The sequence below is a fragment of the Felis catus genome, chromosome E2, assembly GCF_018350175.1.
Source record: "Felis catus isolate Fca126 chromosome E2, F.catus_Fca126_mat1.0, whole genome shotgun sequence".
Classification (NCBI taxonomy): domain Eukaryota; kingdom Metazoa; phylum Chordata; class Mammalia; order Carnivora; family Felidae; genus Felis; species Felis catus.
Genome location: NC_058382.1, coordinates 55069491 through 55085747, shown reverse-complemented (window position 1 = coordinate 55085747; position 16257 = coordinate 55069491). Strand labels below are relative to the sequence as shown.

General features: G+C 54.3%; 1 protein-coding gene across 1 annotated transcript in view; it reads right to left on the bottom strand.

The window, feature by feature from the left end:
* Window positions 1-16257, bottom strand: part of CMIP (c-Maf inducing protein) — a 233918-nt gene that overhangs the window by 33052 nt on the left and 184609 nt on the right. Inside the window, exons 5-8 of the mRNA XM_023244846.2 lie at window positions 15745-15786; window positions 8908-8970; window positions 6411-6491; window positions 1244-1347 (exon numbers count right to left, since the gene is read on the bottom strand). Of these exons, the coding sequence (XP_023100614.1) occupies window positions 1244-1347; window positions 6411-6491; window positions 8908-8970; window positions 15745-15786 (290 nt within the window). The remainder of the gene's footprint in view (window positions 1-1243; window positions 1348-6410; window positions 6492-8907; window positions 8971-15744; window positions 15787-16257) is intronic.

Genomic DNA, 16257 nt, shown 5'->3' with positions numbered 1-16257 from the left:
CCTCCTCTTCAGTGGGTTACAAGGACCCAGTTTTTCTAACCCACGGGAAGACTCAGCATATGGCAGTCCTACGTCCCGAAACAATCATGTCTGTGCCTGGGGGTTCTGGAATAATCATTCGTGATACTGCATTTCACTCCCCAAAGTGGCCTGCTTTGAAAGAAAAATTATTACAGTCACCCTGGCCCAGCATGGCATCTGGGACACATTTGCTAAGTCCTCCCTGGATGCTAGCTATAGGTATTTATCATGGCCATCCCTGTGCCTCAGTTTTCTTACCTGTAAAATGAGGCTAATACCCGTCTCCCAGGGCTGTTCGGTACCTGGGAACAACACCCATAACATTCCTGGAAAATCACTGTGGCCCCCGGAGGTAAGAGAGGCCTAACCTGAAAAAATTTCACAAACCATAACTGGGTCCCGATAAAGGGACCCTGAAGCCACCAGGGCTCCTCCAGAAGGACACTTCATTTGGGTTTAGAAATTCTTCGTGAATTCTAGGTGAGTCTATTTAGGAAACGCAGTTTCAAAACCGGCTTAAACAGGCCGCTTTGATTTTCTTAAATGACGAGAGGAGTGAGGACAACTACCGCGAACATTTTCGTCACATCCGCACAGTTCTTGGCGTTTACGTGGATTAGCTCACGGGGTCTGCACGTGAACTGGGCGAAGCGCCCACTCCCGTTCTCAGTTTGCAGAGGAGGAAACCAAGGCACAGAGAGAAAATTTAGAAGCCAAAGAAAAAGCAACCCCACTCCTCCGAAACACTGGAAGGGGGTAAGAACCAGCATCTCCGGCTTCCTCTTGCCCGAGTTGGGGAGGTGGCTGTGCAAGTCCCCAGTGATGGCTCTGCAGGGCCTCAGGGGTATTGTCTCCTTACACACTCAGTACTTCTAGACCCGAGGTGGACCCACGGAAATAATCCTATTATTTAGGACGACTGCCGTTTCCTGACTTCCTACCCAGCGCCAGGTACTGCGCTAGGGGCCTCCTCACATATTACATCATCTTTAATTACGCAACAACTCCTACGGGTCGCGGCGTGAACGGGACCAGAGCGGTACGGCAACTGGCTCAATGTCACGGAGCTAGTAAGTGCCGGAGACCGCCAGAGAACACGGATGCTCAGGGCCCAGATACACCCCCGGCTTCCCTCGGGGCGTCAGCGCACGCGCAGCTCTGGGGTGGAGAGGAAGGCCGGCTGGCAGGCACGGCAGGGCGGGGGTCCCGCTGGGAGACCCACCTCTGGATGAACTTCTTCACCACCTCCATCCCCGCGTTGAGCTCGTTCAAGGCAAGGATGTACTCCTGAGTAAACAGCCTCAGTCGTGGGCACTTCCCGAAGTCCTGCGGAGAGAGCGGAAGGAGAAGCTGGGCACGCTGCGGAGGGGGCCGGGGGCCCGGAAGGGGCAGGGGGACCCTGCTCGGCCCACAACCGCTGGTGTCGAAGGCAACGGCGAGACACCAGCCCACTCCTCTTCCCAGCACACGGTTCTCACTTCAGGAGGCTGGCCTCGTCACCCTCTCGCGCACCCCCTTTGATGGCCGCCCGTGGAGGCGAGCCAATGTCCTGACACTGAAGGCTCTTCTGGGACTTGTGGCGAACTCATGGGCACGGCAGCGGCCCAGCCCGTGCTAGGGCAGGGGTCGGCGTGCCGCACAGACGTGCTCAGAAGACAGTCCAGCCGGGGCTTCCCTTCTGCACCCCTGGGAGGGGGCCTGCGGGTGTTGGGCTGGGCCTCCCACAACCCTTGGGGGAGCCAGAGACTCGTCCCCAGCAGCCCCCTCTCGCTGTTTCTGGGACCCCTGCTTTCTGTGAGCTGTTATCTCAGCTCACTCAACGCAGCAAAGTCAGGGGATACCCAATCTAGGGCCATCGGTTTCGGGGGAGGGCTCTGGGACTCCGCGGGGCACGCAGGAGGTAAAGGAAGCACTGGAGAGATGCAACTCCGCGTGTCCCCAGACATCAGCGACGAAAAGACACCTGTTCCTTCCCCTGAGCAAGAGGGTAGGAAGGAGGTCCAAGAACCAGACGTGGCCCCGGGGGGGGGGGGGGGAGAGGGTCCCCAGTCCTGGGCTGCTCTAGGCTGACCCCAGCTGCCCACTGGGCTCCAGGAAATACTTAGGGAGCATTTGATGATCTTTAGAAAAAAGCCGCTCTCAAATGGCACACGGAATCAAAAAGGCCGATGGAAGTAGAGGGACAAGCTCGGAGAAAGGCTGGCTGGACAGGCAATGGCGTGTATGTGTGAGAGACACACGGGGTGTAAGAGGAGGCGTGTTTGTGTGTGTGAAATGTGGGATATGAGAGGAGGTATGTGTGTGATAGGAGGTGTGGGAGGAGCTGTGTGTGAGAGAGACGTGGGGTGTGGGGGCGGGTGTAAGTGAGACGTGGGGTGTGGGAAGAGGTGTGTGTGTGTGTGTGTGTGTGTGTGAGATGGGTGTGGGAGGAGGAGGAGGAGGGGTGTGTGTGTGTGTGTGCGCGCGGCATGAGACGTGGGGCATGTGAGGACGTGTGTGGGAGATGTGCGGTGTACGTGTGTCAGGGTCGTGGCCCGAGGGGGAGGTGTGTGCCCTGGCCGGCGAGCGGGTGGGGCGACAGGGGGCTGGCGCGTGGGGGGGGGGGGTCCGTGCGAAAGGGGCGCGGGTGGGGGGAGGGGGAGGGGGAGGGGGAGGGGAGGTAAGTCCGCTCGACGTCAGGACGAGGCCCGGGGTGACGTCTCCGTCCGCGGCCCGGCCTGGGCCCCCGGCATCTCCGCTCAGCGGCCGCCTAATTGCGGGGCGCCGAGCAAGGCCGAGGGCTCCCGCCTGCTCCGGAGCGCGGCTCCAGCCGACGCCTGGGCCCGCTAGGCTTCCCCGACACGGCACCCCCATGGGGCGGGTGACCCAGTGCAGCTGAGAGCTGGGGGGGGGGGGTCATCTCCTCGGTGGCGCTGGCTCAGGGACTTGTCAGAGAGGGGAAACGTCCGCCGGGAAAGGGCGCTGCCTCCACTCCCAGGGTCACGGGCAGGGGTCTGGGTGGTGGTGGAATGGGGGGGGGGGAGGGGAGGGGGGCGGCGCTCCCGCCCGCAGCTTTGTTCGTGGACTTCTAAACCCGTGGGCTGGGTTTTGAACAGTCGGGGAGGGGGGGAGCAAGTCGATGTGGTGACGAGGGTGACCGGGAAGACATCCGAGGGAAGAGTCACATCTCCAAACTCCTCCGCCCTCCTCCTGCCCCCGCTCGGTGGAACCCGTTCAAGAAGACGTCACCGGATCAGCGTCTAATTTCAGGTAAAACAGCAAGACTGTCTTCACAGATCCAACTGATCCCGCCGGCCCTCCTGAAAGCTCCGAGTAGAACACGTCCCTCCCACGCCCTCCCGCCAGCCCACACGAGGAAGCTTCTAGAGCTGCGTCTTCACCTGGAGTAAAGAGGCTGAATTAGGGTCCTCAGGACAATGCGGGGGTTCGTCTTCTGCCATTCTCCTACCACGAGTGTGCCCTTACACGAGGAGGGCAGAAGGAACCACGGGGAAAGATCCGAAGGAACATACACACTCGTGTGCAAACACATACACACACAGGCGCGCACACACACACACACACAGGGCATCGGGCTAGATGAGGCCCCTGAGCGAAGAGAAGCCTGGAGCTTGACCGTGCTTCCAAATTGAGGAAGACGTCTAAAGTCCCCTGACGCCCTGGAAAAGGGTGACAGGAAAGCTGTGTGGCCTTGGGCTGACCGACCCACCCCTCTCAGGACGTGATCGTCTCTGAGGGTTGTAATAACCCATCTCTACACCCACTTCCACTTCTGAGGGCTTATGAGTCTAGGAACACTGCTTCAACCCAACCCTGCTAAAGGTAACTGTCCTTATCTTCGAGAGTAGATGTCTGGACAGTCAAGGTCATTTTCTTGGAAATAAACCTTACAGAAGGGTCTGATGGCCTTTCGACATATGGGTGACGACATTTTACCTCTACGGAAAAGCCAAAAATGTTCCTCTTGGAATCTGGTCTGGTCACTCAGGGGTCCACTAGGGACCACAGCCACATCTTGCTTCCCTTGTCACAAGAACACTCCAACGAATGGCATGTGGGCACAGGGACCACCTTCATTCTTGAGGATACAGTTTAACAGGTTTACAATCTCTAGGAGAACATTCTAGAGGACTGCTTCCATTTGTATCTAATTTTTATCTCAGTCCAGTGAGTAACACTCTAAGACTCTTCTCTAAGATTCAATTTACGCATCCATGAAACGGGGCGCGTGATATATCTGTGGAAGACGTGCTCTGAGGATAAGGGAAGCCCCGAGATCCCAGAACACCTCTGCGGTGTATGGTTTTCTCCATTTCCCCAGTGTTCAAATGCCTCCTTGATGGGGTGAAGAGAAGTCACTGCTCATGCTATGCTGACAGACACGTGGCTGGTGGCAGGCCAGCGACGAGACGCCCCACACCAGCCGAGAGCCCCAGCTCCAGCCGAGCATCTGGCCCATGGCTAGTAAATCAGCTTCCGGGAGCATTAAAGGGGCCTGAAAGGCCCACCATACTTCCCATGCCTAGCATTAGCCACGATCACTGTTCACCACACATCTGTTCTTCTGCAGAAAGAGAACCCCCCTCTGTCCTGTCTATAGTTCTCTTCTGACAGAGTTCAGAGCATGTAATTAGTAGATACCGAGAGCAGAACGCAGAGCGGGCCTGCAAAGCTTTATGGCATCCCCAGACGCGAGGATCCCTTGGGGAGTTTGTAAAAACTGAAGTGAGGATTCATGCCCGAAGGTCCCTGATCTCTGCCAGGCCACAACAGATGCTATAAATTCTGGATTTGCCCTGGAGCTATTCTGAATCTTATCCAGAAAATTATTACATGGTCAACACTCTAAGCCCATAACTAACCAAATATAAGGGAGACGTTGTATGGTTAAGCTGTGGGAGGCTGCCTGAATTTTGACTTTTTCCCCTTGGAAGTCGGATGTCCCATAAGAACTCTTATTAAACAGACTACGGACTACCGTGGAACACGCAGAAATGTTTACGTCCCGAGAAGGCATGGGCCCAGACAAGTATGCCCTGGGGGTTTGGCTGTCAGTGACAAGTTGTGAAAGAGAGGTCCTTCGCAAAGGAAACCCCAGAACCTCTGCTCTGGATTCTGAAGGGGTGCAACCCTCACCTCACGCCACATGCACGGTGATTTTAAAGTTAACAATCAGAAACCCTTTCCTCTCAGAAGCTTGAAGTTAGAGAGAGTGCCCTTGAAACCATAAAAGCCCCAATCAGGGCAGAAACCCAGGCTCCCCCTGGCCCCCCACCACCATGGAGATTTCTCTGTTGGTCCTGGAGAAAGAACTGGACGGAGTATCTCTCTCCCTTGGGTTCAGAAAACTAGAAGTGCATTTATCTCAAATCAAGGAGGATCTCAGAAATAAGCAACAATTCAATTATGGTACGTGATTGCTCAGGGCAGAAAATGGTGAACAGAATTCACACCGTGCCAGCATAGTTCAGTTGCCAGTGTCTGCCTGGAATGTTGTATTGGGATAGATTCTGAAGCTACCTCTGGGCTCTGCGGGAAGAGTGCTGTAATCGATTAATGATGTCTGCCGCGGGTGCGGGATGAGGAACCGCACCTGTGCCCTACGCTGCCATTCGGATTGGGGTTAGGGACACGGTGTGGAGACAGGAAGGCTACTTGTGAACTGTGGGTTGCCCCTTTCCACAGTTGTTTTCACATGCTAAGTCTTGACAGGCCAGGGGGCAGGAGTCATGGGTACCCTGCAACTGATTTAGTGCCACAGCACACAGATGCCTCCACGTCACCCAGGGGACCTGAGTCCAGGCTGGGGGCTGGCTCGGTAAGGCACATTGGACACTGGCCCTCGTTTTTCACTGCTGCTCTTCAGCACGGTGCCCCTCCCCTCACATCACAGCAAGGGTGCACGCCCTCACATGACTTGTCACTGCTGTTGATGACCCTGACTGCCTGGCCACGGCTGTGACTGTCCGCTTTCTCCATCACAAAATCACTCCTTCTCCCCCTTCCACACTGTGCATCAGGAAGGACACCATTATGGACAGCCCAGCCCCCACTGAGGAAGTGAGGGGTTCCACTTCCCCTTCTTGAGGGCCGAGCATCTGTAGACCTTATTTCTGATTCTACACATGGAAACTTCTCTCTTCTCCCCAGATGCACTATTTTTGTTATTTTTACTGTGAAAAGATCCTTCTTGTTGCCTTACGAGAAAAAAAAAAATATGGCCGAGGAGGACAGGCTGCATTAACACCCCAACTTAGACAGAATCCCAACCCCAGTCCCTGGCGGGCAGGCCAGGACAGCCAACCCCCTTCCCCAATCTTTGGCGAAAAGGGAAAGAAAAGACTGGCTTTGCAGTCTGGGGCCGGCGGGGGGTGGTCAGGGGAACTCACCATGTTATGCTTGAGGATTCTCTGGACCACGGGCGTGAACACTTCGATGACCACCATGGACCGGGGCCGCTCTCTGCAGTGCTGGGGAGACAGAAGGACACGGTCAGTGCCGAGCTGGCAGGGCCCAGCCAGGGCTGATCGGGCCTGGTCTGTGGCTCCTGGCAGGGCTCAGGGGCAGGGAACCCAGCACTGATGCCTGTATTCCCTTGCTCAATACTGGTGCACGGCTTTTGCTCTTTTTTTTTTTTCTTTTTGCCGTAAGAAAAAAAGAGGAAGGGATCTTTCGTTTGCTTTTTGTTTTGATCTTAAAATCCGAGGCTGTTTTAGATAGTACAGACAGGCGTCAGCTCTGGACACAATCCTTATTTAATACAGTGCCACTTTCACAGCACCAAGATTCAGAGTGCATGGTGTGACAGAGGAGTGTCTTGAAGCCCAGGGGCAAGAACACCAGGGGTCTCAGTGTTTGGACACCAGAATCTTGAAAGCTCTGTGGCTTTTCGGTTGTTGGCTTTAATAAGCTGGCAGCAGTGTGAGGCCAAATGCACCTCTCAGATGTGTTTTAATTTCGTCACGGTGGTGTTTTGTGTTTCAAATGAAAACTGAAGACCTTCAGGTGGAACAGACCAGGCCCCATCCCTCCCGACACATTTATAACCTGCCCAGGCCTGTAGGTGCTGAGTTTGGGATATGAGAAATCAGGGCTTTCCTGGGAAACCCAAGATAAATAAACTTTCCTCAGATCGTGGGGTCCTGACTTCAAAGTCTGGTAGGTGAGGCTGCCCGGGCAAGTCCAGTGAGCTGGCCCAGAGTGGACCCAGTGGGGGTGGCTTTGTTCCCCTCAGGTTCCCCTCTCTGGGAAGGCTTCCTGTGGGAGAGGCACTGAGGCTGGAGGCCCCCCCCCCAGAGGGAAAATAGCCTGAAGGCTCACAGGCCCCAGGGGCTGGGAGCCCTGGCTCCTGGAAGGGCAGGCTGCCTTCTGTATAGGACCAGTAGGAGTTCTATCAGGAAATGCCAGAAAGAATGGTTTCTTCCACCTCACTATTTTTCAAACTGCGCTACCCGGGAACCCTCAGGTATGATTTGCTTTGAAGGTCCAGTGTTCTAGAACCACCGTGGTTTGAAAACCATGAACTCTGGGAGAAGCTGTACAGCCTGAGGGCAGAATAAAGAGATGTGGATTAAATCGGACAAACTAGTGAGAGAGACGATCGGCTGAGACGGGTAAGGGAGCAGCTGACCATCCCCTCGGGGGCCCACACACTGGGTCATCTGACCCCACCCTGCTTGGGGCACGTCGCCCTCAAGCACTGGGGGGCAGAGAAGTCCTGATAGTTGTCTCCGGCCTCACCATGGCCCCCGGGGAGGAGGGGGCCTCCATTTTGCACAGGAGCCCGATGCCCGTGCGGCACACGCTTGTGTGCACACACGCACAGGTGCTCACCCGCTGGGCCCGGAGGGCACACCCTGCCACATGCCCACACACGCGCATTGAGAACGCGCCCCGGGCACTGCAGGCCAGCAGGCTGGGTCCACCCCCTGCTCTGTGGGTTGCTGGGAAAGGTCTCCTGACGGAGAGATGAGGCCAGAGAGGATAAGGCAATCCCGTCTCTCTCAAGCACACAGAGAGAGTGTGTTTTCCATCCCCTTCCCTCCAGAAACCACTGAGCCTCCCAGGTGCCCGCTTGGCCATGCCGCGTGCTCGGCTCACTGGTGGACACAGTCCACGCCCCCTGAGGACACCATGCGGCTGTGGAAGAAGCAAGGGAGGGAGGGAGCATGAGGAGGGTGAGTCAGCAGGTGCAAGACCGGGGAGCGCCGGGGAAGCAGCAAACCTAGGCCCTGCATCTCTCCAAAGACATCAACTCGTTACATAAAAAAAAAAAAAAAAATCATACAGCAAAGAACAAAACAGGATTGCATGCTGGTTCAGTCCCCGGACTACTGAAGTGTGCTTTCAGAGTGACGGATGATTGGTCCCCGACATGCCCTGGGCGTGTTCCGTGTAAATCCCACTGCGACCCCAGCACTGGGTCCGCGGGAGTGGATGTCCCGCTCTGTGGCTCCCCCCAGCTAACCTGGCGTTCCCCTGCCTGCTTTCCCTGTTCAGGAAAAGCCCCGTGGCTGTGCCCCACTGTGGGCCAGCCGGTGCTCAGAGGAGCCAGGGCTAATAATAAACCAGCTCTGACGTCAGGAACCCAGAAAACCCGCTACACATTTCTCCCAAGACAGCTACAAAGATAGTCCAGAGAAAAGCCGGACGCTCCTCCCCGACCCACCGGTTTGGACTCTGGGCCTTCCTGATCACCTGTGTGGCAGAGAGAGAGAGCTGTAACTCTGAGAGAAGGTTGCCTGGCCCGCCTTCTGGGTCCACGTGGGGCCCTGACCCAGGTCGGGCAAGCCTGGGTTTTCAGCAAATTGCACCAAGCCGACCCCAGCACGCACTCGGAGGCAGGCTGCCTCCTGCAAACGCAGCCCTCCTTCAGTGACGCCATACCTTGCAAAAGAATTCACAGAGATCTGGCGGTGGATGGTTGTTTTCCAGCAAAGGAGCAATCGCCTGGAAGACAACGAACAAACGTCAGTTGGAATCTCTAGGAGGAACTCCTACCTGGCGGGGGCGCGGGGGTGGGGGGGCTCACGGCACCCACTGAGAAACTGATAAAAGCTCTGGGCTGACCCCCCGCCTCGGAAAAATACACACCTACGATGACGCAGGTAGCTTTAGGGGTTTGGTGACCTGCTGACGTCCATGCACGTCCCCCTCAGATCAACAGTCCCCGCCTACGGGGCAGGACCCTCGAGCGGTTAAGAGCCCAGGCCCTGGGGGCAGAGTCCTGGGTGCAGTTCTAGTTGTGGTACTTGTGGCTCTGTAACTGTTCGAACAAGCTATTTTGTCTCTTTTAACGCCCGAGTTCCCGCCTGGAAAGCGGAGCAGAGAGAGTCACTGGGAAAGCGGGCGGGAGGTGCTGATAACTGTCATCTGGGGCTGGTCGTCCCCGCCCTTTGCAGGACATTCTGCAGCATCCTTGTGCTCAACCCGCTAGATGCCAGGAGCAACCCTCAGCCAGCTGTGACGGTAAAAGTCTCCGGGCACAGTTCGGTTTTATATTAAGGGAGTTTGAATATCTCATGCCCCTTGAGTTCATTTCCCACCAAGTCTTAAAAAAAATTTTTTTTTTTTTAACATTTATTCATTTTTGAGAGAGAGAGAGACAGAGCACGAGAAGGGGAGGGGCAGAGAGCGAGGGAGACACAGAATCTGAAGCAGGCTCCAGGCTCTGAGCCATCAGCACAGAGCCCGATGCGGGGCTCTAACCCACGCACCATGAGATCATGACCTCATGACCAGAGCCGAACTCGGACACTTAACCGGCTGACCCGCCCAGGCGCACCCCTCCCCCAGGCCTTCTTAGGCAAGCTGTCCAATTCTTACCGGTTCCCACTGCCATTCCTGGACAAGGTTCCCATGGCCTGAAGGGTGTGTGATTCGTGATTTTTCTTCCCCTTTCATAATTTGTGTTTTTAATTTTTATTCTTTATTTTTTTCATAATTTCTGTTTTAATGATTTTGCTAAACCTCAAATAAGATATTTGAACCACGGGAAGAAATGTGTCCAGACACTGCCAAATGCCCCACAGGAGACAAAAGAGTCCCCAGTTAAGGAGCCCCTGTTATAATACCTCTCACGGAGTCTGAAATAAGGCCAGGTCTCCATAAATGTTAGTTACTGGAAGGTTAACGTCTATGTGAGGTCCACTCATCTTCTTATTTGCCACACTGGGCACAAGATTAGGAAACAGGGGACCCAGGACCCAGAACCAAGACTACGAGGCCGTGTGACCCTAAGTGGGCAACTCGACCTCTTCGGGCCTGTAAATGGGGAGAACTAGAGTTACCTATTCACTGGGTTGTTGGGCAGATCTGATGAGAGAAAACTCTAGAAGCTTTGGAGTCTCGGCCTCAGGATAAGCCCAATGGCCTGGAACACAGCAGGCCATGGCCACCATCACTGGGGGGCTGTCTTGGGCTGCATTGGACACAGCGGCAAGGGGGGGTGGAGCGATCCGGCCCGACTCCCAGGAGGGCTCTGTGAGGACACGCTCTCCCCGTCACCGACTCCCACAGCTCCGACCCCGCCTGCTTGGGTTCACAGGGTCTCCTTGATCTGCTCCCTGCAGCAGCGCCTCTGGACATGCGGAGGGACCTGTCAGCAAGGTCTTCCGCTTGGCCTGGGACCATCAGGGAGAGGCAGTGTAACTGGAGGCCAATAAAAGATGGCAGTTACTCGGCCAGCTACGTGAACGCGCCTCTGTGAACGGGTAAGTCACTGACACTGAGGTTCTCCTTGATGGCACCACGAGCCAGGTTGGCAAACAGCTGGTGATTAGGCCCCGGGTCTTATCTGCCTAGGGCCGCACGGTCTAACACAGTAGCCACTAGCCACATGTGACCACTCAGACTTTAACTGACATAAAATTAATGATTTTAAGTGAAATAAAATAAAAAATGTAGTTCCCCAGTTGCGTGAACCACGTTTCAAGGGCTCAGTAGTCACACGAAGCCAGTGAATACCTCCAACGGGGCAGAAAGTTCTCCCGGGCAGTGTGGGGCAGGGTAGGTGGGCACCTCACTGACCGCGAGGCCGAGCCCGCCATCCTGTCACGGTCTCCCCCACCCCAGCCACACGGACACAAACCACCGACCGACAACGGTCGCAGACCAACAGTAACACCCACAGCAGCAGGTGCCGTTCTGGGTACCCCCCCCCGTGCTGGGCTCTGTGCTGACCATGCCCCTGGCGATCTTCACCGTGTGCTGGGAGATGGGTGTGGGTCTTGCCTTTTTCCCCAGAGATTGAGTCTGCTGCCCGAGGTGGCACAGTCAGAACACGGTGGAGCCAGAGGATGAACCCATGTTGGTGACTCAGGAGGCTAAGCTATTCACCACGCGACTTCTCAGTCCCGGCCCTCCACACGACCGGGAATAAACAGCCCTGTCTGGTGACAGGAATCACACTGAAGGAGAAACGGGGCAGCGAAAGACAACGCAACCCCCAGCGTGATCTCAGCCCATGGTTCTGGCTCTGCTCTCATTTCCAGAAGTTCAGTGCTCAGCCCGCTGTGTGGGGGCTCTCCTGTGCCTGCCCCCACGCCCCCCGGATGCCCCTGCTCCCCACACCCCGCTCTTGGACCAGCTCCGGGAGGAGGTACCACAGGCAAGGCTGAAGCGCTTCAATCGTGCCGGGCCCCTCTTTCTCGGGAACGAGTCAAGGAATGAAGGAGAGGAAAGGATTTAAGTGCCCAGAGTGGGCGTGAGGTGTGGGCTCTGTGCCTCCACGGCTATTCCCTCATTCGATCCTCATGACAACTCTGTGAGGTCAAGCGGGAGTTATTTCCTTTTGTACAGATGAAGAGACAGAGGGTCAGGGAGGCTACAAGGCCTGCCCTGGTCACAGAGTTACGATCATTTCAAAAGGTATGATTAATCAAAAGTGCTTAGATTTCTGTGGACTCTTTCTATAAGCCTAGTCCTCTGCTGAGCATGTCAGGTACATTAGCTCACTGACCCTTCCCGGCAGCCCTGTAAGAAAGGCATTGTTGCCATACCCATTTCACAGATGAGGAGACTGAGGCTTACTATGTCAAGTTAGCTGAGAGTGATCTGAATGGCCATCTGGTTAAATAAAAATATTCTAGAGCCAGTAGAAAGAAAGGACTGGGTGGGCCAGGGGTTCTCAACCAGGGTTGACTCTGCCTCCCAAGGGATGTTGGCATGTCCGGAGACACATTTTTGATCATCACGACCGGGAAGGGCTACGGGCATCTAGTGGGTTGAGGCCACGGAGGACAGGTACCTCACAAGGAAAGATCCGTCCCCAACTTTCACTAATACTGAGGCCAGAGACCTTGTGGCAGAGAAGCATGAAAGGACTCAAAAGCATCTCTGAGACAACACGTGTAGCATCACATCATTAATGCTGAACACACAAAACCACAACCCTGTCTGTCTGTGTGGGTTTGCTGTCACCGAAAGTCCCAGGTGCCGTCTCTGAAGAGGACACTGGGATGGAGCGAAATCCTTTCCTTGCTTCTTCTTTTTTTAATGAAATTTTACTCATGGAATATTTGCAAAAGTATTTTTAAATAATATTTTAGGGGCGCCTGGGTGGCTCAGCTGGTGAAGCGTCCGACTTTGGCTCCAGTCACGATCTCACAGTTTATGGCTTCGAGCCCCGCATCGGGCTCTGGGCTGACAGCTCAGAGCCTGCAGCCTGCTTCGGATTCCGTGCCTCCCTCTCTCTCTCCGCCCCTCCCCACTCATGCTCTGTCTCTGTCTCTCAAAAATGAATAAATGTCAAAGAAAAATAAAAAAATAACAATATTTAAAATAAAAGAAAATAAGTTTTTTAATGTTTACTTTTGAGAGAGAGAGAGAGAGACAGAGTGTGAGCAGGAGAGGGTCAGAGAGAGAGAGAGGGGGAAACACAGAATCTGAAGCAGGCTCCAGGCTCCGAGCTGTCAGCCCAGAGCCCGACGCAGGGCTCGAACTCACGAACTGTGAGATCATGCACTGAGCCAAAGTCAGACGCTTCACCGACTGAGCCACCCAGGCTCCCCATAAAATAAAATAAAAATAAAATAAAATAAAATAAAATAAAATAAAATAAAATAAAATAAAATAAAATAAAAGTAGAAGTCCTCCCATTACTTGCCCAAGGTCACAGCTCGTATGGGGCGGGCCCAGGGTCGGCACCAGCTCTGAGCGTGAGCTCACATTCAGCTCCAAGCCTCCACTCCTCACTAGCATGTGGGACCCCAGTTGCGGTTCGGACTGTGGGTCGACGCGCGTCCAGTGACGTGCCAGCTCTAGTCAACACCTACCTACTGCACAGATGCCTGACCCCAGATGGACTGAGTAAGACCAACTCAAGTTACTCGTGAGAGTGTTTATGAAAACGATTACATAAAAAAATACCAAGCCCCAGTGGGAGAAAACTAATTGCCCACGGGTCAAATCAGATAACGTAATCTCTGGAACGAAAGGAGACTTCCCAATAACGATAAGGGCGCTGGTGACAAAGAACACTGCGAGGCAGGCTGTAAAACGCAGGGCTGGGGGTCAGACCGCAGATCACATTCTCCTCTGTTCTCAGGCATGCCTGCTGAGCAGGGGAGCTTAGCCCAGCCCAATTAAGGGGTCAGCCCGGCCAAATTAGCTGGGTAACAGCAGCCTGCATCTCTCAGATCAAAATTCTTTTCCCAGGCTCGTCCCCGGTCCAAAGCCCTCACCCTTCTTCCAGGGCTGAAGTACATAGTGGGACCCATAGTTATCGCCAGCAGGGAGAGGAAGACACCGGCTCCTTCCCCGGCGCCCAGGTCCCTGCCTGCTTCTCCTCCAGCCAGCGCCTCGCTGCTCTGCCTTTCTCATGCTTGGCCCTCTGCCTGGACTGCCTACCCATCCTTTAATATCCGGTTTGCTCACCTCCTCCTAGAAGCCCTCCGTCATCCTCCTCCCAGTACCCTCACTGGCAGAGGATGTCAGGTGCCTGCCCTCTGTGCCCCACTAACACTCCAAACAAATCTCAACCCCCGACCGTGTTATTTCTTGATTGTCTGTTGACCTGCCGGGTTCTCCCAGCACACAATAAATCCCTCAATGGTGGCACTGAGCCTGTGGCACAGAGTTTTCGGCACATACTTGCACTTACATGTTGACAAGTGTTTTTTCAACGAGTTTATTAGTTAATAATATGCCAGAGAAAGGTGGTGGTAGGGGACGGGGGGTGCCCAGGTCGACATCCCCCCAGTTCTGGCGAGAGAAGGCAATGAGTGGTCAGGGTGGAGCGCAGGAAAATAAAAAAAAAAACCTCTACATTTTTAGCAAATACCCACTGAGTGTCCCAGAAGCTGCTGCCTTTATTCTCCACAATAAACGGTCTAGGCCTCACCTCTTCGGGTGCCCACAAGACCCAGCTGGAGTGAGGAAGGGGATTCTCCAGGCTGGGCCTGCCAGCGCCAAGGGGGAGGGCCCATGAAACCATAATTCAGAGGGGCACGGAGTCTGGCATGCTGTCCTTGTTTCAAAGGCTGCAGCCACCGGACCTCGGGCCCAGGCGAATGTCCTTTCTGTGCACACCAAGCTTGGCCTCCCACTTCCGCTTCAAGTTCCGCTTCCCTACTTCCTTATGCTGTATGCTCCAGCAATGCTGATGTTTCCAGAATAGAGCATGTTGTTTTACGTCTCTGTGCACATTTTATTTTCTCTCTCGGGAAGGCCTTTACTCTGTCTTGCCACCTGGCAAACTTTTTTTTTTTTTAACGTATTATTACTAAGTTTACTTATTTTGACAGAGGCTGAGTGGACGGTCATCACACATGTGAGCACGGGAGGGGCAGAGAGAGAGAGGGAGAGAGAGGATCTGAAGCAGGCTTCACGCTCAGCACAGAGCCTGATGTGGGGCCCAGTCCCACAACTGTGACATCATGACCGGAGCCGAAATCAAGAGTCAGATGCTTAACCGAACGAGCCACCCAGGAGCCCCTCATCTGGCAAGCTCCTACTGATCCCTCAAAACCCAACTCAGACATCGCTGTCTCCAAGAAGCACAGTGGCTTCTCTGCCGGGTGAGTTTATCACTCCACTCTCTATACTACAAGCCTCTATTTGTGCAGTGATCTACGTGTCTTCCTACAACAGACGATGAATGTCTCGGGAACAGGAACGGTCTTAGTTATGCACAGATTCAAATACACAGATCGGTGCTTGGCATCCGGCAGGTGCAACCTCATTTCTCTCTTCTCTCTAGTGAGAGTCACACTTCATAGCTTAAAATCACCCAGGAAGAGATTTTACGCCAAAGATGCTTACATCACAGTCAAGTCCCAGAAAATATTACCCCACTTTGCGTATCAGAGGGAATTAAATCCAGGTTCTATTTGTGGATTAATTAGGAGATCTGTCCTGGGGCAAGAAAGAGAATGCTTACCTTTCAGCTAATAGGGTTATGCCTCTGAATACATTATACACTGTCTGCCATCTCCTGCCTTCAACTCCCTGCGGCACACTCGGGAAGGAGGAGGCGATTAAGACACATTTGCTACAAACCTCAACGACTGATAATTACATCCCCCTTCCCAATCAATTGGGGCTCTGAAACGTGCAAAGGCAGGAAGCAGACTCGTCTGGCTTGATAGAAAAGACAAAACTGAGTAAGGTCGCCATGCTGGTGGATCACACGTGCTTCCGAGAAGGCACTCAGATCGGAGCGGCGGGGGAAGGACTGTGGGCCCCAAGAGGTGGACAGAGGGAGAAGGGTCCGGAGAGACTTACCACAATGATGTTCTCATGCTCCTGGGTAGTCAAGTTCGTGTTCTGAGGGATTGAATGGAGAGCGCAGGAGGGAGACAAAACAAAACAGAAACACTGACATTAATAAAACGGAACATTTACATCTCAAAGGTCCAACCGGTGAAAAACGCTTTCAGCGTCTCAGCGAGCAATGGTCACTTTGCTTAATTAAACAGATCAGAAGCCCCTCACAGGATTGGTCGGGAAGGGAGGAAAGCACGGCTTTGGGGCGGGGGGACTGCGTTTCCAGTCCTGGTTTCACCCCTCGTGAGTTACGCGACCTTGGCTCCTCGGTGAGGCTCGGTTTCTTCTCCCATAAATAGGGATCCTCTGTGGGCTTCAGTGAGAGGGTATACAGACAGACCTAACCGCACGCTTGGTGCTGCTCATGTAGATGCCACCGGGGAGCCAGGAGGCAGGTTCACAGTAAACACATCAAGAAACAGACTTTGGAATCTTGACTGTGCACCAGGCATAAGAGCGGCACGTACGTAT